Genomic DNA, 25,477 nt, shown 5'->3' with positions numbered 1-25,477 from the left:
TGCACCACCCCGCTCTTCCTGTAGAGGACGCTAAAGTTCACTTCACACTCGTCTGTGCCGCGACATAGCTCCTCCCGGTCCAAGCGGCCCTGGGTGGAGACCTCGCCGTCACCGGAATTGATGGCAAAGGGAAGGGCCCTCCCGTGCTCTACGACCTGGAAGTTCTCCAGAGGACCCATCTGGTCCAGTTGCCAGAGGTCGTCCACCAGCCGGCCCACCCTCGTTCCCGCAGGCTGCTCTTCCCAGACGAGGTACTGGATGGTGATGGATGATGGCTCAGAGCAGCCGGCCCACCAGCCTATGCTCAGGACCAGAAGTAGATGAAGAAGAAGCATATCGAAGATGTCTACTGGCTAATCAACATCAGAAAGAAAATCATCAATAAATGAAAAAAAGTCAAATGAAATCAATTTTTCCAGTCGTAAAAAAAAAAAGCATAGCTTTTCTGGGGAGAGATTTAGTCCAGGTATACTTTAGGTCCAGCGTGTTCAGGACAATATAACAACAATAGCAGGAAAAAAAATCAAAAATGAACTCGGAGTACAAGTGAAGATCAGATTATTTTTTCCAGTTGTGATACAAAAAAAATACGTTTTGTTTTTTTCACGAGGAAGGTTTAGTCCAGGTCCAGAGTTACTTTAGGTCCAGGAGAAGATCATAATTCCCAATTTGATCTGGGCTGAGGTTGCTCACTCCAACAGCTGCTCCCACCATCCTGCCGCACACTTCATCATTCTCCTCATCGCTGGAAAGTTTTTCTCAGACTGAGGAACTTTAGACGTGAGTACCCACATGCCGGCGGGCTCGGCCAATGGGAGAGCTGGTCGGGAGGGCAGTATGCAAATTAATCCCAGACAAATAGGAGGACAATCCTCCCCCTTCTGGAGGAAATTTGAGACCCAGGTCCAATCCCTTCCCAACCTGAGGATTATTCCCAAAGTTTTCTGTGTTGAGTGAAGACGACGGGGACATTGCTAGTGGTTTTGGGTGCACATTCATGTGGTGACGGTTTAAATTTGTCGTCAAGTGTCACAATTACAGCTTTCAGCTTCTCTTTGCAAAGCTTGTTCTGGCGTTGTTGTAGTCTGTGATCTTGGACGGCAGCAGTAAAACACGCACAAAAACGTCAAAAGTGACAAAAGACACATTCCTGCTCTAGCCACAAATTCAATTAGCATATATTTGAGCATATTTGGCATATTTTTTGACAAACATTAGACACTGAGGTACAAAATACATAACCGAATGTTGTGTTAGTAGATTTGTGTGTAGATCAACATTAATATGTTTTGATGTACAGTGGTTCCTTGAGATACAAGTTTGATACGTTCTATGACCATGCTTGTGCCTCAAAACACTAGTGTCTCAAATGATCTTTCCTCATCGAAATGAATGGAAATGCCATTTATTCATTCCCCCGAAAAGCAATGTTTGTCACTTGACTTCATTAAATGTGTTTACAGTCAAATGACAGAATGTTTTGTGGGTGTTGAGAGCCGTCGAACTTGTTCACCTTTTTTTCTCTTCAATTGTTCTGTACCACTGATTGCATGCTGACCTTTAACCCCTTCACTTCCCTCGCTATCATCACCTCATCGCCTCCTTTCGCCACGCCAATTCCTTAAGCGCCTTTGACTCCTTTGCCCGTCTTTTCCTCCCTTTGCCTCCCCCTTGCATCTTTCTTTTTGCTTCCCGTGAAGGAAGCGGTCGGGCGGTGGTGAAGGCCGCAGACGGGACGTCCTGCTTCGAGAGAGGGGGGCACACGGGACGCCGCACGAGACACAACAAAATCACATTCTTTGTCATTCTGTATTATTAGAATTGATACTGGACATGCGTTACATGCCATTGATATTATATATACATATAGCAAACTTCAGAATTTTGTGTTGTTTCATTTACTGTAGTAATATGAATACATACAAATTATTCTGATCTTGAATATTGTTATGTGTGTTTAAAAAAGGATAGAACAGAACAGGACAGGAGGGGAAGTGAGAGGGACTACACGCAATCAGAGGCGGCGGAAAGGGGGAGGGCACATGCCCCCTTACTTTTTACCCTATGTGCCCCTTTTTGTACCCTATGTGCAGTAAAAAGTGCAATCGGCGCGACCAAAAGTGCCCCCGAAATATATTGTGCCCCCCTCCTTAAACAATTGCTGTGCCTTTTTGGTCCACACAATAATTTGAGCGTTAATATATGATCAGCTTTCCCTCCCCCCTGTGTCGACGATTGTTTTTGGAGGGGAAAAAAGTGCCCTCGGAATGGCAAAAAGTGCCTCAAATGTACAGTGTGCCCCCCCACCCCCCACCATCCACACACACACACACACACACACTTTCAGTCTTTCCGCTGCCGCAGGGGCAGAATTATTACTAACACACAAAAGGTTGTTGTGGTGTGTTGACCCCACACAAGTCTGCTAACTTCGTTCGTGCATGAGTTTCTGTGTGCGTGTGTGTGTGTATGTTCATCTCTCCGTGTGTGTATGTGTGTCCTTGTCTGTGTTTGTGTGTGTCCATATGTGTGCATGTGTGTCTGTCCATGTGTTTTAGAAATGTGTGTGTGTAATCTAATCCGATTGTCTGACATCTGACCAGCCTGGATGCACACCAGCTAAACCAACCTTATGACATGATCATATTTGAATAAATTTAAAAAAATACACATATATCAATATTGTCTATCTCTGTCATATACATAAAAAATTTCATTTTTATATGCGATGGCTGACGTCTTTTGTTTGCTGCAACCTCAAGTGTTGGCTGACATCTGATATTGTCGACCCCCACCCCCCCCCAAAGCCCAGCAGCCTCCCCGCAGCCCTTTTCGACTCTTCTCAAATAAACAAACATTTAGCCCAGCCAGGGGTCAAAGGTGAAGCCTTCACTCAATGCTACGTTACAAGCAGGCGTCGCACACTAACAAAGAGCTAACTTGATCACGTTCACATCTGGGAAACGAAGCATAATAAAACAAATTTAATGTCGCATGGAGTTAGTAAGTTTATTGTCATGACTTTATGAAGCAAGTTTGTAGTCACACGATTTGATTAAATGTGCTTATTACCACTTGACATTATTAAATGTGCTCATGACAGTATTGAATCTGTTCATTGTCCAATGACATGAAATGAAGTTATACCCACATAACATGAAATAAAATGTTGTCACATGACACGGATTGATTGTAAGTTGAAATTTAAAAAGAGCGTTGGTGTTTAGGGAGACTTCTGTGCATCATTGCCATGGGAAAAGAAAAATAAAGTCATCATTTGTGTGTGTTTGGCCTTCATAGTTTCTTCCTGTCATTGTGAGTCTTCCTGAGCACACCAACACACACACGTCAGCACTCATGTTTCACTCTGTGTGTGTGTGTACTAGTAGTAATAGAAGGAGACCTGCTTGTAAAACAATGTCAAAAATGTACATTGTTTCTCCCATTTCTTTCTTTAATCTTTGGGTCACTTTTCTACCCTCTAGTGGACAACCGGTGTTAAGACGTGTTTTTTGTCCCTTTTGTCATTTGGTTATGTCTATTAAGCTTTTTTCTTTTTACATTAAATATTATCAACAAACATTTTAATTTGATCACATTTATTACAAAACTGTACACCGTGCAACACTTTCATACTCATGACAGCAAAGTCATCGTGGTAAACATCCATCATTTTTCCATCATTTATTTACTAAAGGAATTCCACAAAGGTCAATAATGAAGAACAAGCAAAAAAGTAAAGGCCATTATGATTTTAAAACATCTGTAACAAATAAAAACACACATTAATGCTCTCTATAGGTAATATATATGGGAAAAAAACAAAGAATCATCTCTGAAGTAAAAAAACATGCATTATTATTTATTTTAAAATATGACTTGAGCGTCATGTGTTGATCCAGTAGAAGTGAGCGCTGCATATGTTTTTTCTGAGTGGAGAGACAGCGCCACCTTGAGGCAGCCCAGCTCCTCACCATCGCCGTCGCCCAGGACCCCCTGAAGACGATAATCTCCATTACTGAGCCACAACGGGACGTCCATGAAGGGCAGGAAGAAGTCCGACTGAGGCAGCACGTACGAGCCCTCAAAACCATAAATAGAACAATATATAATTAACACAGAGTCATTGTTTACATTTTTTTTCTGATATGTTACAGACTCCAGTTTCCGCCCACATCCCAAAAACAGGCATGGTAGGTTGATTGAAGACTCAAAATTGCCCATAGGAGTGAATGTGAGTGCAAATGGTTGTTTGTTTATATGTGCCCTGCGATTGGCTGGCAACCAGTTCAGGGTGTACCCCGCCTCTAGCCCAAAGATCGCTGGGATAGTCTCCAGCACGCCCGCAACTCTAGTGAGGATAAGCGACACAGAAAATGGATGGATGGATATGTTAGAGACCAAACGAGTTAACTGAATCATAATCAATTTGTGGAAAAATTGATCGTCAGTATAATCTATCTTGAAAATAATTGTTTTCTGCAGCTGTAGTATGAATAAACCTTAAGTGACATGTAGTTGAACTCGAAGCAGCCTCAGAAGTCTACGATAAATCAAACTAGTAGCCCTTTCTTCGCATTAATCAGGAGCCAAGAAGAAGCTCTCAATTTCCAAAATGTTGGTGAGTACGTTACTCCCTCTCGTCTGATATTGCTTGATTTTTATTTGTTTTTTCATCATTAAACAATACCAAATAAACAACAACGACATAATAAACACGAATAAAAAATAATAATTCCAATAAACTAATGCAAAATAAATGTTTTATCAACTTATGCGACTAATCAATGGTATGATCGATAGAATAATCGATTCTAAAAGTATTGGATAGTGACAGGCCTATAACTGACTCCCCTGTCCTAATGTTATCTCTCAAGCTAATGCTATTCCAGTTCTTCTTTAGTCTAACACGTCGACCAACATTAAAACTGCATGCAGAGCATTACAAACTAGAAGGTGCAATTCCTGGAGAAATTGTGTGTGAATGCTGCAATGCGCTTGAATGAGCCAAACACGTAGAAGTAGGAATGGTGCGAATCGGTTGAGAAATAAGGAAACTGTAGCTGAAAATGTAGAATTTGTCTTATTCTGGCTAAAATGGGGGTATTTTAGTGTTGCACAGTGCAGAATGTGGGTAATGTGGAAAACATGTAGTAAGTGGAATGGTTTGAATTAGTGATGAAATGTGGAAGCAGGGGGGAAGAAGGCAGAATAGAGTGGAATGGGGGAGAATGTGGGTGTTTTAACAGTAAAATGTGGGTGAAAAATGTGGAATGTGGGTAATATGGGAATGTGGGGAATACGGGAACGTGTGTTGAAGAAGTTGAGAATGATGTAAAAGTATTTTGTTGAAAGTGTATTTGGGAATGAATGGGAATTTTTTGGGGTGTAAAATGTGGAATTGTGGGTAATGTGAAAATGTTGCGGCTTAGATGAGTAATAGCATGCCTCGCATGAATTTTTCGAGCACGTCGCGCATTCACACAATCAGTCACTTGGCTGTGACGATCGTGTGCTAATGCTAATGCTGTTACAGTACAGTCGCCTACTAATCCAGTTGTATGTAAGTGTGTTTCAATTCATATTATGGAGTGCAGCGCCACTCACAGGTTTAAAGGGGCAGCGACAGGGCAGTCCGTAGGTGTGCAGCGGTTCCGGGCAGTCTTGTCCAGGCGGGATCAGCTGGTTCAAAAGGTCGCAAGCGTCAGGGATAGTGACAACTTCCCAGGTCGTCTAAACACGGAATCTTCACCCAAAAGCCAGCCACCTCCTTCTCCACAGTGACGTTCACCTGACACGATAACATTTCAGAAAACTCTTGTCATTTACTGACATGTTCCTTGTTAAAGTCACATCTGAAGACTTTTAACATTCTATATTGACATTGTAAAACAAAGCAGTGGTCATTGACTGATTGTTACCGTGACAACCTGCCACTTTAAATGACCTTTTCAAGCGTTTTTTATGACGCGATCACACAAGTTTCACATTAACTCCCGCGCAGTAGGGCTTCGAACAAGCGTTTACAAGCGTTTAGTGTTTCCAATGACTGTGAACAATCCTAGGTTAGGATTTCAAGTCTAGATCCGGGATTCAAAGTAGGGTTTTAAACAAGGGTTTGGTTTCAAATTAATGTTGCAAGCCAGGGTTAGCGTTTCAAACAAGGGCTTGGGTATCAAATTACAGGTTAAGGTTTCAAAGTAGGGTTTCAATACAGGCTCATGGTTTCAAACGAGGGTTCGTGTTTCAAATTAGTTTCAAGCCAGGGTTAGGCATTCAAAGTAGGGTTTCAAGCTAGAGATTGGTAAAGTGGCCCTGGGTTCCATGAAAGGCGCTACATACATCTAATCATTATTAATTATAAGCGTTAGGATTACAAAGTAAGCCTCACACTGGGTTAGGGTTTCAAAGTAGAGATTCAAGCTAGGGTTAGGGTTCCAAGTCAAGATTTGGGTGTCAAAGTAGGAAGAAGGAACTCGAACAAAGGTTAGGTATTCAAATTAACGTTCCAAGCCTACGTAAGGGTTTCTAACTAGTGTTAGAGTTTCAAAGTAAGGTGTTAAACCAAGGTTAGGGTTTAAAACAAGGGCTTTCAAGTATCATTGTAGAATGAAAGTACTGGTGGGTTGACATAATTCCAGAGGGAACCCTGGGCTGTTAACGTGTTCCACAAGGTTTTGGTGTACCGGACTACTTCCGGTTGACTCACTATACGTGTTTTCTTTCAAATGCGTTCTTTTACCTGACATTTTTTTAAATATATTTTTTATCTTTATTTTTTAACTTGGGTGATGTGCTTAGTTAAGTGTCAGTACAATAAATAAATCTGCCGTCTGGTAAACTAAGACGTTAAATCAAATGCCGTCAACGGACGCGGGAGCAAGAGATTTTATATGATACGGATTGCGGCGCCCACGAGTGCATTATGAGTTACATTATTCACTATATTGGTATGAAAGAACACCTTTTTTCACAACCCGACCTTTCGATAAAGTGAAAGAATTGTTTTCATTTTCATTATACATATGTAAAATGCACCCTATCGACTTTCGACCAATTTTGGAGGGGGGAATAAACATTATACATGAGCAATTATAGTATTTGATTAATCATTGCAGCCCTGATTAAAACTACTGACAACCCAAAGAGCCAGACGCTCTTGCCAGCAGCAGTAGCACTACTGTCAGTGTCAGCAGACAAGAATGCAGTAGAGAAGAAGTAGATAGTGACACGAGTGACATTTTCTCATCACGTTAGTATTAAACCGGTCGAAATAGAAAACTACATTTATTTCATTGTTGATTTGTGGTCTTATCAATTACAGTAGAGGAATTGAGATGAGTCACTTGTTAGATGATAATCCTCAAGAAGAATTTTTAGGACTTTATCTAGCTCAGGAAATGAAATTTTCCCTTATTCCCACTTTTTAGTTGCTAAACAATCATATTGAAAATCTTTGCAGTGCGCGGATGTGGAGGGCCCCGTGACCGGGTTTGCCTCGTTTGTACAGCCCTGACATTCAGAGGTGCACGGAGCTCCACGGACGTGGAGCCCGACGCGGACGCCGTCAGGTCTCCGGGGATGCTGATGGGGTCAGGCGACACGCTGAGGGTCTTCAGCACCGCCGCCGCGTCCGGCTTGCCGCAGTTCTCCCACGCAAAGCCAGAAACCTGCACACGCAATGTTAAAAGATTAAATACACGCACTGGACACCTAATTAGGTACATTACCCAATGATAATCATCCATCCATCCATTTTCTGAGCCGCTTCTCCTCACGAGGGTCGCGGGCGTGCTGGAGCCTATCCCAGCTGTCATCGGGCAGGAGGCGGGGTACACCCTGAACTGGTTGCCAGCCAATCGCAGGGCACATAGAAACAAACAACCATTCGCACTCAAAGTCATGCCGACGGGCAATTTAGAGTCTCCAATTAATGCATGTTTTTGGAGGAAACCGGAGTGCCCGGAGAAAACCCACGCAGGCACGGGGAGAACATGCAAACTCCACACAGGGATTGAACCCGGGTCCTCAGAACTGTGAGGCTGACGCTCTAACCAGTCGGTCACCGTGCCGCCCCAATGATAATCAATGTTTAAAAAAAAAAAAACTAAGCGAAAAGATAAGGCTAACTTTTTATTCAAGTAAAAATAGTTTCGTTTTCAAACCTTTACTGTTTACATGATGGCTGTAAAAAAATTTTTTACAAAAATAAATAAATAAAGTAAAAAAGTAAACATTTCATTGTATCTTTTGAGTCCTCGTCACCTTGACTTTGTTGATTCTCTTCCAGCCGTGCTGCCTTTCGGTTAAAACTACAACTCCCAGCATGCTCAACGTGACGGCAAACATCACAATGGGCTTCATGTTTGCTTCGCTACGGCGGAAAACGACACACACAAAAAAGAGCAGACAAGAAGAAAGAAGGGCGGCTGAAGGAGTCAACAAGCCAAGCACTCAATCGACTGGTCCACAGCGACTGCTTGTTTGCTGTACTTCCGCGTCTGACGTTAGCACGCAGGCGCGCGTCCCATGACTTGTCACGTGACGTATGACGTCACCGGAAACGTTTGTTCAATAGTTTCACGCATGCGTTTTGGCGTTTTGTTTTTAAATATCGCTTAAATGCCAATTACATACATCCTTTAAAAGTCACTATAGAAGTCGGAGAAGTCGAGATGAAAATTTAAAAAATGTGACTTTATTCTCATTACGTTGTGACTTTTTCCTCGTTTTTTTAAAATTACAGTGCATTTAATTCAAACGTGGTGTCATAGTAGGTCATAAATAGTTTGTATTTTACCCCCCCCCCCCCCCACGTTTATCAATATTTTCTTTTTCACTGTGACCAACACCTATTTTCCTTACCATGACAATGTCCTTCAATGTCCACTAGAGCACCAACGTACTACCGTGCAGACTTTCAAGCCCGAGATGTTCATTGATCTCCTTTATTTGGTGATGAACGCACACGAAATTAAGCCACAGGAAAAAAGATACGACATCAAATATTATCTCATAATATTTGCTTTCTTTTTTTGTTAAATAGACGACACACATTGTAGTTTGCATTGCAATTTATTTCAAGTGATGGTTACATGAAAATTCATATTTTAAAAAAACTATCACTCCATATATTGATGTATATATTACACACACACACACACAACATCATGTTAATCTTAAAAATTAAATTGCAGGAGCAGCCGCGGTGTTGGCGGCTTGCAGGAGGCCTTGATATATGCATAAGAGGCTCTCGTCATCCCTAAAACTTTGCAGCACAATAAAATCACCTTATCATCACAAAAGTCATTTAGTGTATGACATCAAGTTATATCAAACCAAACAAAATCAAAGTGAGGGGATGTTTAGCTCCCGGCATGTTGTCCTGTATGAAGGCGTCACTTCTTTGATTGACATTGACTGGAAGGTTTGTGGTGAGGAGAGGTCGCCAAATTAGGGTTCCAAACAAGCATTAGGGCTACACACAATGGTTAGTGTATCAAGTTAGGGTGAAAAGTCTGGGTGTAGGGTTTCAAACAAGGGTTAGGGTTCCAGATTAAGGTTCGAGCCTGGGTTTAGGATTTTAAACAAATGTTTAGGGTTTCAAACAACGGGGAGGGTTTCAAGGTAGGGTTTGAAGCCTTAGTTTTAGGTTTTAAGCAAAGGTTAGGCTTTCAAATTGGGTTTCCGTGAGTAATTCACACCATCCCTAAAAAGGTTTGTAATTACCTATAGATGCCACAAGGTGACACCAAAGCACTAGTTCTATGTTAGACAGGGATTATGCTGTAAAAAATGGATGGGTGGATATGAACTTTTCTGGAAGGTGTACCTCATAAAGTGGTCAGTGAGCACATGGTATTGAATGCACATTTTGCAACTTTTGCTTCTTTGTTTTGCTTTTTTCAGGAGATAACATAATATAGCAGCATATCGTAGCGTATCATACAAACCCCAATTCCAATGAATTTGGGACATTCTGTGAACCGCAAATAAAAAAAGAACAGAAAGAATTCCAACTTGAAACCTTCAACAATTCGTGTTTCCCAAACACTTATTGAGTGTTGTTAAAAGTAAAGGGGAGGTAACACAGTGGTAAACATAACCCGTCCCATCTTTTTGAAATCTATTGTAGCCATCAAATTAAAAATAAATGAATATTTGCAACAACAAAAAAGATAATCAGTTTGGATATTAAATATCTTGTCTTTGTAGTGTATTCAATATATGTTGAAGAGAATTTGCAAATATTTGTATTCTGTTTGTGTTTTACACAACATCCCAACTTCAATGAAATTGTAATCCATCCCAATTTTTTATTGTTTCATAATCACAACATTTTTAGAGTATTTTTTTATGCATATAAACACCAAGTGAGACAAAGGACTGTGTGTCACTCATCTACTTGTCGTATACTAAAAAAAAAAAAATCCATGAAAGGCAACAATAAAGAAGGCTTCACTTAAGTAACATGCCCAACATATTTTTAAAGGCCCTAGCGCACACACACACACACACACAATCATTAACTTGGCATTTCATGGCTGCAACATGTTCCAAAAAAGCTGGGACAGGGTCATGTTTACCACTGTGTTCCATCACCTTTTCTTTTAACAACATTCAATAAAGGTTTGGGAACTGAGGAGACTAATTGTTGAAGCTTTGTAGGTGGAATTCTTTCCCATTCTTGCTTGATGTACAGCTTCAGCTGTTCAACAGTCAGGGGTCTCCGTTGTCGTATTTTACGCTTCATAATGCACCACACATTTTCAATGGGAGACAGGTCTGGACTGCAGGCAGGCCAGTCTAGTACCACTACGAAGCCACGCTCTTGTAACATGTGCAGAATGTGGTTTGGCATTGTTTTGCTGAAATAAGCAGGGGCGTCCATGAAAAAGACGATGGCAGCATATGTTTCTCCAAAACCTGTATGTACCTTTCAGCATTAATGGTGCCTTCGCAGATGTGTAAGTTGCCCATGCCATTGGCACTATCACAGCCCCATACACTCACAGATGCTTGGCTATTGAACTTTGCGTCCTTAACAATCCGGATGGTTCTTTTCCTCCTTGGCCCGGAGGACATGACGTCCACAATTTGCAAAAACAATTTCAAATGTGGACTTGTCGGACCACAGAACACATTTCCACTTTGCATCAGTCCATCTTAGATGAGCCCGGAGAAGCCGGCAACGTTTCTGTGTGTTATTGAAAAATGGCTTTTGCTTTGCATAGTAGAGTTGCAAGTTGCACTTACGGATGTAGCGCCGAACTGTATTTACGGACATTGGTTTTCTGAAGTGTTCCTGAGCCCTTGTGGTGATATCCTTGACACAATGATGTCAGTTTTTGATGCAGTGCCGCCTTAGGGATCGAAGGTCACGGGCAATCAATGTTGGTTTTCGGCCTTGCCGCTTACATGCAGTGATTTCTCCAGATTCTCTGACCCTTTTGATGATATTATGGACCGTAGATGATGAAATCCCTAAATTCCTTGCAATTGTATGTTGAGGAACATTGTCCTTAAACTCTTCGACTATTTTCTCACGCACTTGTTCACAAAGAGGTGAACCTCGCCCCATCTTTGTGAATGATTGAGCAATTCAGTGAAGTTCCTTTTACACTCAATCATGGCACCCACCTGTTCCCAATTACCCTGTTCACCTGTGGGATGTTCCAAACCGGTCCAAACCGGTGTTTGATGAGCATTCCTCAACTTTCTCAGTCTTTTTTGCCACCTGTCCCAGCTTTTCTGGAACGTGTTGCAGCCATACAATTCTAAGTTAATGATTATTTGCTAAAAACAATAAGGTTTATCAGTTTGAACATTAAATATCTTGTCTTTGTAGTGTATTCAAGTAAATATAGGTTGAACATGATTTGCAAATCTTTGTATTCTGTTTTTATTTATGTTTAACACAACGTCCCAACTTTATTGGAATTGGGGTTGTACAATGCTGCCAGTTTTCTGACCTAACAGGCTGTAGTCATTAAAAATGTTAGAGGTTAACCTAAAAAAAGCTTATGGTTTGGTTGGGGGTGGGGGAAAAAAGGTAAAACATCAGCATCTGTGGATCGTTGGTAAAGTGTGTCCGCATATCAAATGATGTCAGTCATATGACCTAACAGACTGTCAATGTCAGAACGTTAGCATGTTAGCATAAAACTGAACAAACCTTCACTGTGTTCTGTGTTAAAAAAAAAAAATAACAGTCCAGCTAGTGTATGTGAAGCGTTTGTTTTATGGGAGAACGAATGTTTAAGTGTAAATAACGTGGCTGATCATCATTAACCTGTTAGCCTGAACCTGAACAAAATGTACAAAATGTACAGTGTCTTTGGATTGTTTATTTTCTGAGCTAATAAGTGTTAAATTCTGTCTGCATTCAAAAATGTCTGTGATGTGACCTAACAGGATATGGTTGTTAGCACTTTAGCATTTTATCTTGCTACCATGAACCTGAACAAAACCTAATTTTTGTTGTAAAAAAACGTGCAGCGTCAGCGTCTGTGCATTGTTTGTGATTTAAGCGTGCATATTAGGAAAACAGCCTCTGACCGCCCCCTGGCAGCCACCCTCAGCTTTGTCGCCATTCATCTCACCCATGATAAAGATGGTGGTGCACGCATCCTCGCCCTACTGAAGGTCATTAGTATGTTAGCATGTTAACCTGCTAGCATGAACCTGAACAAAACCTCATGTGTTTGTACAAAATGTACAGTGTCTGTTCATTGTTTGTTTTGTAAGGTAAGTGTTTCATTGCGTCTGCATTTAAAAAATGTCACTCATGTGGCCTAACAGGCTATGGTTGTTAGCAATTTAGCACGTTAGCCTGCTAGCACGAACCTGGACAAAACCTCACGTGTTTGTTGTAAAAAAAAACGTACAGCGTCAGGCATCTTTGCATCTGTTTGTGATTTAAGCGTGCATATTAGGCTAACATCCTCAGAGAGCACCCTGGCTGTCACCCTCAGCGTCGCCGCAGTACATCTCGCCCACCACAAAGATGGCTGTATGCGCATCCTTGCCGTTCTCGACACCGTTGGACTGAATAGGCATCTTTGCTGCGGCGGTATCCACAGTGACACTGCGGAGAGGAGACGAGTCATGTTAATTGGGAATTCTTGAATCAACTCACCAAAGTATAAGGGTAGCAAATGGACTTTTGGTTGGTGAAGATGTTGCATCTTAAATCCAAAAAGCTTTACTTTTCAACTAACTAGGTATCCTAACTAGGCCTTCGTCAAATCCACCAGGAGAAGAAGGGCCACTATAAACCCGATCCTGTGGATAAAAACAGGGAGCAGAATGTGGTGGTCCCTTACATGGCTGCTTTGTCAGAGAAACTTGGAATGTTGAAGTGCATTGAGGAGTGCTGTCACCTCAACATTGGAGAGACCAAGCAACCTCTACACAAGACAGAACGGCAGCCTCTTTGGGGCCAGATTAAGGAGTTACTTTGCCTCTCACAAAGAATAAAGGACTTTCCTTTGAGGATCACAATGTCAAAATTCTTGACAGAATTATTGACCCAAAAGACTGCTGGTTTCAAAGAAGTCAAGAATGTCAAACTAGAAAGACCCTCTCTAAGGCCATATCCACAAGGAAATAGAGATGATCTATTTCGTTTTTGTTTTTAAAATGTCCCGTGAAACACAGAATCTTTTTTTTTTTTTTAATTCTCCACACAAATATGCTGTAATGCTTACACAAGAAGTCACCAAAAGCAGAATAAGAAGCCTGTGTGATATACACTTACAACAATGACAAGTAATGTGAAGCAGGCAAGAAGGGAGACATTGGTGTGGACTGACAACGAGGTAGAAAAGCCCAAATCACCGCCAAGGTAAAGAACAGCCAACACTGATCCACCATTGTTATTGTTGTTTTTGGCAATGTTAGCACATGGTCACACGAGAACTGGAACTAGATTAACTTCTCAGGAAAGTTGCACACATGGAAACGCGTGTGCATTATTTACAAATGTATCACTCTGGGACACAGTTTTAAAAACTATTGTCTTCAAACTCCCAAAATGCCGGTTCCATGTGGATGAAACATGGAAAAAACATTTCCGTGTGGACAGGGTCAAAGTAGAATGACCCTAGCTAAACAAAGGAGGAGGTTTATGCCTGCTTACAACAATATCCTGACTTTTCTCCCTTAAAGATTGTCTCATTCCCCTGGAAAAGTAGACGCTAGAGAGTCATTTGGCCACCAGACAGGTGAACGACTGGTTGTTATGCAAAACAGTTGTTCACCAGCCACACCTAGCAACAACAACAATAACAACAACCCTATTGTGACCACCCACATCAGAGACATATACAGCGGACTCCACATTCAAACTTTAGAAGTGAAGAAACCTTATGGATTAAAGGTACAATGTCTTCGACAACCAAGAAGAGTCCAGTTGCCGCCATTATTTTTTTTTGTAGATTACCTTGATCTGGATGACTGACAATCAAAACAATCACAAATAATAAATTAAAGACCCTCTTTGATCTTCCACCTGTGCTCGTAGCCGTTTCCAACAGGAGAATCGGCCGTCTCTTTTTCCGACATGGAGCAGCCAGATCGTCTTTCCTGCCAGGATCCCGATTTGTCCGAGCTCCTCCTCCTCGCCACCACAGGTCCCGGCCCATTTCCTCGTTTCTCCCCGACTGCCCATGGACCCGCCATGGAGTTGGACGGTGTGACAGAACCGTCAGGATCTTTCCCCGACTCGCTGCTGGCGCGTCTCCCATTCAGGCTGTCGCAGGATGACACGTGACTCAGATGACCATCACGCTCATCTGACCAGGAAAAAAAGACAATACAACATGAAAGATTACAGAGTCAATTACCACAGGAATAAATGAGAGGAAGAGTGTCAACTATGACATGAGAGCCTAGAGTGTCAACTATGATATGAGAGCTGAGAGACTCAAACTCCACATGAGAACATGGAGTCAACTACGACATGAGAGCCTTTAAAGACTCAAGCACAACATGAGAGCATGGTTTTCCTACGACATGAGACATGGAAAAACTAAATCACACAAACACTTCCATTGCGTGACCAATTTTCTTGCTTTGTGTTGCGAGTCCAAATTTGAGCTACAAGAGAGCTTCAGACACATTTGGCGGCGGCAAACATTTAAACTTCTGCCCAGCATCCTGCATCTGACTCACAATTTCAGATAAAGGTAAATAAAGTTACAAACTCAGTCACAGATTATTACGAATTAAACTAAATCAAGGTAAGCATTTGCATTTTGCATCGTTCGTGTGAATGACAGCGTCCAATCATGTTTGAGTGTGCTGTTCTAATAATTTATAGAGTGGATGAGGTTGAGCTGGAGTCGGTTCAAAAATTCCCAATGGAAACATCAATCAACCAATGACATGACCTGACTTTGACTCTACTGAAGACATGCTGACACTGCAGGTCACGTGACATAGCCTGAAGCATGAAGTTAATGTGAAGTTTGCATGCCCTGTTGTTACTGTGACCCCATGGTGTTCCAATCACTGATGGTGGGACATCGTGTCAACCCACCAGCCGGGTCAATGAGCTCCGTGTAAACCTTACTGAGCATCACTCAACGTATTGACATCACTCTGTTCAAATGTAATGAGATGAAAGCAAAGAGACTCACCAATGACATGGAGCAAATTTAGTCAACTACAACATGAGACCCAAGGGAGTTGGCCACAAAAGAGTCTCGTGAGTTAACCGCAACATGAGAGCCAAGAGAGTCAACTACGGAATGAAAGCCAAGAGAGTCAACTATGAGATAAGCCTAGACACCCAACTATGACATAAGCCTAGAGGGTCAACGAAGGCAAGAAAACCTAGATAATCAACTACAAAAGAGTCTTGAAGAGTCAACTATGACACGAGAGCCTATGGAGTCAACTACAACATGAGAGCAAAGAGAGTCAACTATGACATGAGCCTAGAGAGTCAACTACGGCATGAAAGCCAAGAGAGTCAACTATGATTTGAGCTTAGTCCTAGAAAGTCAACTACGACATAAGAGCCAAGAGAATCAACTAAGACATGAGAGCCGAGAGAGTCAATTACAAAAGAGTCTAAAAACTCAACCACAACATGAGAGCTGACCAGGTCAACTACGACTAAACAGCTTTGATACTTTTGATACTCAGTGTCAAAATGACAGCCGACTGTCAACTAGACAAAACAAAGAGTCAAATACGACATGAGAGACCGAATCAATTACAAAACAGCCTAAGGAGTCAACTGCAACACGAGAGCCTTAGACTCAACTTCAGCATGAGAGCCTAAATAGTCAACTACGACACGAGATTCTAGAGAATCAATAATAATAGTCTATAGAGTCAACCACGACATGAGAAACAATGTAGTCAACTACAACAGAAGAGCCTACAGAGTCGACTGTGACACGAGAGCCCATTGATTCCACTACGACATGAAAGCCTTTCAACTCAATGACAATATAACAGCCTAGAATGTCAACAACGTACGACGACATGAGGGCCTATTGTGTCAACTACAGCATAAGAGCCAAGAGAGTCAACTAGGACATAAGAGCCTAAGGACTCAACTACAACATGAGAGCCTACAGAATCAATTTAAACTATAATCTAAGTTCTGGGGTCTCCTAGACTGTAATTCAGTATTACAACAAGATAAACTGTTGCTTCGATATGATGTAGGGAGCCCCTTGTATGTGAGGAGTCTACAACATTCTACATTTTTATTCTGTTTTGTTGAGGAAGAACTCAGACAAATCGGGAACCTGGCAGGAAAGACGGTCTGGCTGCTCGGTGTCAGAAAAAGACATGGCCAATTCCCCTGACGGAAACGGCTGCGAGCACAGGTGGAAAAATCAAATACTGAAAAATACAGCAAGATGTTAGAGGAGCTAATTGTCTTAATCAGCATTATGTCATCTCCTCTAGTAGTAGCTTGGGTGAAAATGACTTTTTTTTCACAAAAAATAAGTATAAACTCCAGTTTTTAGACATGAGAGCCAATAAATTCAACTACGACACAAGAGCCGTGAGACTCAATGACAATATGAGAGCCCAAATTGTCAACTAGACATAATGTGGAGTCAACTACAACATGAGAGCTAAGAGACTCGACTACATAATTAGAGTCAGGAGAGTCAAATACGGCATGAGTTCCTATAGCGTGAACTCCAGTAGTGACTGTTGTACCTCCAGATCCGGCCCCTCCCGCCTTGTTGCGTCGTCTTCTCAGGATAACTTCCAGCTCGCTATCCTTCTTCCCTGTTGGTGAGGGTGCCTCCTGGGAGCCTCGGCTAGGACTGCGCTTCACCGTCTCCTGAAGGGGGAGCACAAACAAGGGTATTTTGTTTGTGTTTGTGCGTGCGTGCATGCTTGTGTTGTACCAGGATGCCTTTGAGTTCGTCCATGGCACTCTCCTGAGATTTATCCTCACTGGCTTGAGGTTGCTGAACAACAAAGCAAAACACAAACAATTTACTACTTTGCTTACGTACTGTATGCATTTGTCAATGTACAGTTCTCACTCTGACGGCGACTCTCTGCAGCGTCATTCAAGTTTCAGTTAGGCATGAGGGGAGACAAAACGGCATCATGTGAATGGTGGCCAGGAAATGTCAGCATCACGCTAGAAAAACGACAAAAAAGCTAACGAACAACAAACGTCCTGACCTTGCTGTCCTGACTCTTGACGGGTCGCAGCACCACACCATGTTTGATACGCTCCATCATCTCATTGACGGCCTTCACCTTCACGGCGTCATCAGAGGCTGAAAACACATTTAAACGTTAGAAAGTACGTGCTCACTAGTGTTGTCATCAGGCACTGAGCATGTGTTAACAAGTTAGCTTGTGTCGTCATCAGACATTAAATCAATGTTCAAACTAGTGCTGTCGAAATTAACGCCTTAAAAACGCATTAACGCAAAGTCCTTTTAACACGAATACCATGCCTGTTGTGTGTGCCTTGATCAGTGTGTTGTTCCTGCTGTGCATGCATTGGCCTCTAAGGGGCAGTGTGGTGCACACATGCAGATAACACATCAACATTAGTTAAAAGACCAGAAGCAGAAAGTCGCGATTGAACTGTATTAATAAAACTTGTTTTTTGCAGGGTAGAAAGGATACATGTCTGTGAGTATTGTTTTACTATCTATCTATCTTTTCCTACAGCATTTGTGTCTGAATATTGTGATTTGAAGATACATGACTACTGTGACTTCGATGCTAATTTATGCTAGCCGGTCAATTTTACATTGTGTGTTAGCATTAAGGTAGCGATCTTTGGAACTAAGCTATTTGTAAAATGAAGTACTTGTATTTAAAAGTATTGTCTGTATAATTATTTTTGTTGTGTGTTTAGTTTTACAGTAACAGTACGGTACAAAATCAAAAGTACAGGATCATTACAGCTTTAAAGTACATGCCTATCGGTTGTTTCTTGTTTGGCTTGAATTTGAAATGTTGCAATACTAAATATATTTGCATAAGGTTAAGCATATTTGTCCACTCATATGTTGATAAGGATATTAAAAATTTAAAATATCATTTTATTGTATTTAAAATACATACAAAATTTTATTAAAGTGAATATTTTGCAAATAATCGCAAGTTAACTATGGATATCATACAGTTAATCACAATTACAAATGTTAATCAATCAACAGCTCTCGTTCAAATCTTAGCATGTTAGCGAACTAGCTAGCATCATCATCAGACAAAAATGAAGTTCACATATTAGTTAGCATATGTTAGCGAGCTAGCTAGCATCGTTATCAGACACTAAAAGGACATTAAAATTAGTGTGTGCTAATGTTAGCTAGACTCATCATCAGACACAGAAACACGTTTGAACATTAGTTAACATGTACTAGCTAGTTAGCATGTTCACAAAGATGGCCGTCACCTGCAGGCTGCTCCACCTTCAAAGATGTTTTGGAGCCTTTGGACGTCTTCCTCATGATGGCAATCAGAGAACTGAACAAGTATAAAGTCATTCAAAGACGTGTTACTGACACTTCAATGCAGTTATGTCACTTTTGAAACACTTCATAAATTGTCTACTTGGGAGCGACACAAACAAGACACCTTGAACCTAGCTACATGTTGAATTTAGTCAAGTTACCACTGTAATAATTCATCCATTTTCCGTACCGCTTACCCTCACGAGGGTCGCGGGCGTGCTGGAGCCTATCCCAGCTGACTCTGGGCGAGAGGTGGGGCACACCCTGAACTGGTCGCCAGCCAATTGCAGAGCACATATAAACAAACAACCACTCACATTCACACCTACAGCCAATTTAGTTTTTTCAATTAAGTTTTTGGGAATGTGGGATGAAACTGGAGTAACTGGAGAAACCCACGCAGACATGGGGAGAACATGCAAACTCCACAGTGGCGAGGCCGGATTTGAACCCACAACCTCAGACCTGTGAGGCAGATGTGCTAACCAGTCGGCCACCAATAATGCTTTTTGGTTGTTGTGCGTGGAGAAACTGAGTTGCTCCTCACCTGAGGGGGTTGCATCTGGATGGAGGAGGAGGAGGAGGGGGAGGAGGGGGGGGTGGAGGTGGGGGTGGCGGCTGCGGGAGCGGCGTTGGCGGCGGGGCAACACTGGGAGTCATGGGAGCAGGAGGAGGAGGGAGCGGTGGAGGTGGAGGTGGAGGAGGGTCGGTCGTTATGGCGACCCTCTGGAGCAGCTGGACTGTGGACGAGAACAAGAAGAAGATGACATCTGCTGTTGGTTTTGTGTTAAAAAAAACAGAGAAGGAACAGAGAACGAAGACCACAGGACAAAGTACAAAGACACAGGACCAAGATAGTTAAAGAACATGGAACAAACAGTATATAGATCACAGCACATCATATCGATCACAGACATAGGACAACATATAACACATAAATTAAAGGACATAGAACATAGGCCACACAGCTGTTAAACCGTTCAATAATGACATCATAACAGAAAACGTAACCCAGGACATAGACAAAGTACATAAGACATAGATAATAGACGATATATCATAGGATCATTTTAATTTTCCAAAATCCAGCGCAGTGGCCATTTGCGGTCTGCTGTACGTTTTTTATTGGCCCGCCACATATTCTAGTAGATAAATTAAACATAGGTCACAATAGATTGCCTTTTTTGTTACTATACACATGTACAATAAGATTGAAAGCAGCTCCTGCTCCAATGCAAACATGTATGTAAATAATGAAAAATAAAAGATATAAAATATAAAATACTGTATTTACAAAAAAATATAAGTAGTAATGTAGAGGTTGCAAGAAATAAAAAAAAAATAAAAAAAAATAATTTGTAAAGAAATTTGGATGTTACAAAATATCACACTTTTAAAAAATACATGTAAAGAATTTAATAAATTTGTGGCATATTTTAATTTTACTAACAACAAATTACATATATTTTTAGTTTCTATTTTAATAAAAGTTTGTTGAAAATTTGTCACATGGTTTATAAATGTAAATTGTCCATATGATGAGTATGAACATCCCTGTCATTGAACCATAATATAAAATGTAGAATACAAAACACGGATCATAGAAAAAGTTGATTGGACATAGAATATACAGTACATGTAGTACAACAACAGCTCATCAAATGTAGTACATAGAACACAGGACATGGGAGCATAGAGCAGTGGACATAGGACAGGAAAAATATAGTATACATAGTCAAAGGGGATGAAACACAGGACACGGATCATAATATTTAGAACACAGAATACAGGACATAAATCACAGTACATAAGACATACAGTGTGCCACTGAACACAGGATATTATAATCTACACGTGTACGGTTGTGTGTGTTTGTACATACGTTGTGTGTGCAGCTGTTGGATGTTCTTCTCCGCGTGTTCCAGTCGTCCCTCCACGTCTTTCTTTTCCTCCTCCAGCAGCTCCACTTGCCTCTGCAGACTCTTGAGATTCTTCTTCGCAACGCTGTCGTCCAGCTCGGACTGCAGCTCACGCACCTACAGACACAGAAATAGGCTGTCAGGGCTGGTCGCCAGCCAATCGCAGGGCACATATAGACAAATAACCATTCACACTCATATTCACACCTAAGGACAACTTCGAGTCTTCAAGATGCTACCCTAGTGAGGATAAGCGGAACGGAAAATGACTGAATGAATGAAAGATGCTAAGAAACATATTTTTGGGGAACGTGTGAGTAAGGGCGGCACGGTGGACGACTGGTTAGATCGTCAGCCTCACAGTTCTGAGGACCCGGGTTCAATCCCCGGCCCCGCCTGTGTGGAGTTTGCATGTTCTCCCCGTACCTGCGTGGGTTTTCTCCGGGTACTCCGCTTTCCTCCCACATCCCAAAAACATGCATTAATTGGAGACTCTAAATTGCCCGTAGGTGTGAATGTGAGTGCCAATGGTTGTTTGTTTGTATGTGCGCTACGATTGGCTGGCAACCAGTTCAGGGTGAACCCCGCCTCCTGCCCAATGATAGCTGGGATAAGCTCCAGCGCGCCCGCGACCCTAGTGAGGAGAAGCGGCTCAGAAAATGGATGGATGGATGGGTGTGAGGAAGGTGAGGAGGCGCACCCGGCTCACATGCAAACTCCACACAGGAAAGCCGCCACCTGTATTCTGTTCAAATACCAAGTTTTGTGCTAAAAAAAACGAGAGTAAGATAAGACCCTGTCTTGTACTGTCCGTGTCTTGTACTGTGAGATGCGGTTACAAAAATGGCAGGAAAAGCCTATTAGAACATCTGAACTTTAACATGGGTTTGAATGTGATTGATCAATTCTGAAGCCACGTACCCAGTTCTAAAAGGGTGTGCGCTCTTTTGCAACCACGTTATCTCACTTGTTAATTTTGCCCATTGAAATTTGGAAGGAATTACAGACATTTAAAAGATTAAATGTGAATGTGTTCATCGTTACTTGTTGCTGATGCTGCAACCGCTCGTCCTCCAGCGTCTTGGTGAGGACGGCGACCTCCTCCAAGGCGCTGAGCAACCGCAGCGTCGGCTCGGCGCTCTGCAGCAGCAGCGCGCTCTGACGATTGGCCTCCTTCTGCTTCACCAGCATCTGCAACACGCAGAGCAACAGCACGTTAGTGAACGCAGCATTTCATTACCAAGCTACGAAATTACGCCATTTTTAGAATTTACTTAACCTTTATTTATCCAGGTCAGGCAATTGAGAACATATTCTCATTTGCAGTGCCAACCTGGCTGCAGACAACAGGTAAAATAATGTATTTCTTGCATACAAATACAGTATATGTTATATATAGCTATATTGTGGCCCCAATTTAGTATTTCGTGTGCACGTAATAGCTATTTCTTTGCCACAAAATAATATTTCGAGCACACGATACAGCTGATTAATGGCCACAATTTTGTATTACGTGGCCACAAAAAAAGTGTTTGTGCACGTTATTGCTATTCCATGGCCACAAATTAGCATTTTTTGTGGCCACAAATAAGTAGTTCATGTGCCCGTTATACCTATTTTGTGGCCACAAATTAACATTTTGTGCACGTTATATTTATATTGTGACAACCAATAAGTATTGATGTTCGATATAAAAGTTTTTTTTAATATCGATACCTAGCTAAGAGTACTTACCATTACTGGGTACTGACCCCACTAGTACTTTTGATGCATAACATTTCCATGAACACAATGACAATGATGAGAATTGTGAACAAAGACCTTTCTTTCTTCCCAACACACATGATGATTCGACGATATGTTAAACTGCTGCAGTATATTGCCAACTACTGGCGAGGAGGACTTACTCCATGTCATATTTTTTTGCTTTACGTATCGGTGCCTGGTATTGGCAGCCTTCACGAGGACCCGAAACATTGAAATAAGGCCGGTATCAGCCCAAATCCATACAAATTAGTATATAGTGACCAATATTTACTATTTTGTGGCCAAAACACACAGTATTATTTTGAGCATACATTACACCTGTTTCAAAGCCGCAAGATAGTATTTTTGTGGCTAAAATTTTGCATTTTACACACATATCTATTGTCAATATATCAACAGTACAGTCAATTTATGTAGCAGCGTGGTGGATGACATCGCTAAACATAAATACCCCCACCTCTAAGATGTTTTTCAATAAGATGAATATGATATACATTACATTATTATACATTATACATTATTATCACAAGCTAATCCTAATGCCAATCTGTGCAAACCCTGCAGCTCTGCTTATCTTTTCGCTTTGCTATGATTGTGCTTTGGTTGCCAAGTCAAAGCATTTCTTTCACTGTGGAACTTTGCCCCGTCAGTGAGAAAGTCAATGTGGGGGTGGGATTTTGTCAATTGCCATATTGTGATGTCACAGTGAGGGCGGAAGTGCACATTTACACAAATAGAGAGATTGAAAAAATTGACTTGGTTATTTATTTCACACTTGACTGCCGACACATAAACATTACAAAATAAATGTTCTATAATATGCCACCTTTAAGTTAACATGCTTTAAAAATGTTGTTTTTGTGGTTTTGGTGTTTTCTGACCTCATGTGCATACGTCTCGGCTTTGATGCGAAGGCTCTGCTCCAGGTCCAGCTGCTCCCTCATGCCCTCGTACTCCTGTGTCGCCATCACGGACACTGGTGGGTGGGTGCCACAAATGCCGTTAATGATCCCGCCTCGCAAAATGGCAGACTTCCTGTGTCTTTTTGAGCATGGCTTCTTGAGATATTATTGTGGGTCTGCTCATGATTCAAATGCATACCAAATTTTATGAAATCAAAAATAGAAACATCCAACTTGTCCTCAACAACAACCAAAGCTGAAGCAAAGTGCTGAACATCAATAACAATAAAACAATACAAAAAATTAACAATTTCAAAGTTAAAAACAAATAATAGTAATAATAATAATAATTATTATTATTATTACTATTATTATACACAGATAAATGAATTAATAAGATATTCCCTTTTCAATCAAAATATACCTCTTTAAGAACAAACAACAATTGACGCCATCCAATCTCAGGGCACACAAAATGGTTGCCAGTCCATGTCACGTGTTCGGATGACGTAATCTCTCACCTCTGTTGAAGCGCTTGATGGTTTTGCTGTGTTGCTCGACGGTATCACGAAGCTGCTTCATTTCTCGCTCGTCTCGTTCGGACTGCAATCGTCGTCCGTGGCGTCAATATCAATCATCTCCATTCATAACAATGTTGAAGGGAAAATTAAAAAAAACAAGAAGAAGATGAAGACGACCTTCTCACTCAGCTCCTCGATTCTTCTCTGCTGCTCATCAATCTGACACAGGAAGTTTTTCTTCTCCTCCAACAAGTTGCTCATCGCCTCTCGCCGCTCTGAAAGACACTCACACGAACGCACGCAAGCACACAAAAATTCACACACGCGCACAAACATGCACATTCACACGCACACACACATGCACACTTATGTTACTACATTTGTCCACATTTTCTTTTCACTTCCTGTGTGCTAATACTTTTGTCTATATTTCCTTGACATTTCACTTCATGTGTCCCAATACTTTTGTTTGCATTTTATTTTCACTTCTTGTGTGCCCTAATACTTTTGTCTTGATTTCCTTCCTTATGTCCTAATACTTCTGCCCGATACTTCACATTTAATTTGGGTTCCAATACTTTTGCCCATTATCTTATTACTTCCTGTTGTCCACATGTTCTTTTCCACTTCCTGTGTGTCCCAAAACCTTTGCCCCCCTTTACTCTTTCCACTTCTTGTGTCCCAATACTGATCCAAACTCCATGTTTTAATTTGCTGTCTGTGTCCCAATACTTATGTCTCCATTTTATTTTCACTTCCTGTGTGTACCAATATTTTGCCCACTTCACTTTCAACTTCATGTTGTCCATATTTTCTTTTCCACTTCCTGTGTCCCAAAACCTTTGCCCACCTTTACTCTTTCCACTTCTTGTATCCCAATACTTCTGTCCAAACTCCATGTTTTAATTTCCTTTCCGTGTCCCAATACTTATGTCTACATTTTCTTTTGAACTTCCTGTGTGTACCCATACTTTCGCTTACTTCACTTTTCTCTTCCTGTTTCTCTTCCGGTGCTTTACCTTTGACCTGCTGCTGGTATCGTATCATATCGTCTTCGGCTGTCTCGCCGTCGTCGGTCTCCATGGCGATGCAATCGGAGATGCTGGGAAGCATCTCATCCAAACACGGCGGCCGCGACGACAGGCTCAGGTACTTCAACTTCCTGTTCTCGCTGTTTAGCTGCATCACAGGTGTCTATCAGTACCGCTTTTATGACAGATTTAGACTTATTGCAAAAGATCAAAGCGTCAAATCAAATTGCTCTAATGTCATCACTATACTGCTTACAGCCACTTGGAGGCATATTTGAACGGTATTGCGGATTGCTATGATCTGCAGCATTATGACATAAGTATATTTTTATGATGTATTTTATCTTAGGTGTGGGTGAAATTCATGAATTAAAA

At 41.5% G+C, this 25,477-nt stretch overlaps 4 protein-coding genes and 1 long non-coding RNA gene across 8 annotated transcripts in view; 2 read left to right on the top strand and 3 right to left on the bottom strand.

Annotated features, from left to right (window-relative positions):
• pcdh12 (protocadherin 12) overlaps positions 1 to 753 on the bottom strand; it is a 16,209-nt gene extending 15,456 nt beyond the window's left edge. For all 3 annotated transcript variants that reach the window (XM_061686134.1, XM_061686135.1, XM_061686136.1), the window contains exon 1: positions 1 to 753. This exon is cut by the window's left edge and continues 2,485 nt beyond it. In XM_061686134.1, the coding sequence (XP_061542118.1) occupies positions 1 to 335 (335 nt within the window). In that variant the 5' untranslated portion in view covers positions 336 to 753.
• A 2,916-nt stretch (positions 754 to 3,669) lies between these two features.
• Positions 3,670 to 8,529, bottom strand: gm2a (ganglioside GM2 activator). The gene is given in 5 exon segments (XM_061685683.1): positions 3,670 to 4,083; positions 5,608 to 5,709; positions 5,711 to 5,791; positions 7,518 to 7,670; positions 8,266 to 8,529. Coding segments are annotated over 5 exon segments (651 nt in total). The 5' UTR covers positions 8,365 to 8,529; the 3' UTR covers positions 3,670 to 3,867.
• Positions 8,530 to 9,071: 542 nt separating this feature from the next.
• shtn3 (shootin 3) overlaps positions 9,072 to 25,477 on the bottom strand; it is a 24,441-nt gene continuing 8,035 nt past the window's right edge. For both annotated transcript variants that reach the window (XM_061685312.1, XM_061685313.1), the window contains 14 exons: positions 25,091 to 25,250; positions 24,249 to 24,346; positions 24,072 to 24,153; positions 23,530 to 23,624; positions 21,926 to 22,072; positions 20,845 to 20,998; positions 19,510 to 19,702; positions 18,905 to 18,975; positions 17,671 to 17,768; positions 17,526 to 17,540; positions 17,385 to 17,447; positions 17,191 to 17,317; positions 14,513 to 14,795; positions 9,072 to 13,087 (listed from right to left, as the gene is read on the bottom strand). In XM_061685312.1, the coding sequence (XP_061541296.1) occupies positions 12,946 to 13,087; positions 14,513 to 14,795; positions 17,191 to 17,317; positions 17,385 to 17,447; positions 17,526 to 17,540; positions 17,671 to 17,768; positions 18,905 to 18,975; positions 19,510 to 19,702; positions 20,845 to 20,998; positions 21,926 to 22,072; positions 23,530 to 23,624; positions 24,072 to 24,153; positions 24,249 to 24,346; positions 25,091 to 25,250 (1,728 nt within the window). In that variant the 3' untranslated portion in view covers positions 9,072 to 12,945. The remainder of the gene's footprint in view (positions 13,088 to 14,512; positions 14,796 to 17,190; positions 17,318 to 17,384; positions 17,448 to 17,525; positions 17,541 to 17,670; positions 17,769 to 18,904; positions 18,976 to 19,509; positions 19,703 to 20,844; positions 20,999 to 21,925; positions 22,073 to 23,529; positions 23,625 to 24,071; positions 24,154 to 24,248; positions 24,347 to 25,090; positions 25,251 to 25,477) is intronic.
• Positions 21,963 to 23,629, top strand: LOC133407428 (uncharacterized). Its single transcript, XR_009769163.1, has 3 exons — positions 21,963 to 22,096; positions 22,175 to 22,231; positions 23,563 to 23,629. It is a non-coding gene; the product is annotated as an uncharacterized LOC133407428 (long non-coding RNA).
• Positions 23,885 to 25,477, top strand: part of thoc3 (THO complex 3) — a 16,482-nt gene continuing 14,889 nt past the window's right edge. The window contains exon 1 of the mRNA XM_061685316.1: positions 23,885 to 25,220. The gene's annotated coding sequence lies outside the window, so the exon portion shown is untranslated. The remainder of the gene's footprint in view (positions 25,221 to 25,477) is intronic.

The sequence above is a fragment of the Phycodurus eques genome, chromosome 9 (genome assembly GCF_024500275.1).
Source record: "Phycodurus eques isolate BA_2022a chromosome 9, UOR_Pequ_1.1, whole genome shotgun sequence".
NCBI classification, from domain to species: Eukaryota; Metazoa; Chordata; class Actinopteri; order Syngnathiformes; family Syngnathidae; genus Phycodurus; species Phycodurus eques.
The sequence above is the reverse complement of the archived record's forward strand: the minus strand, read 5'-3'. Positions and strand labels throughout refer to the sequence as shown.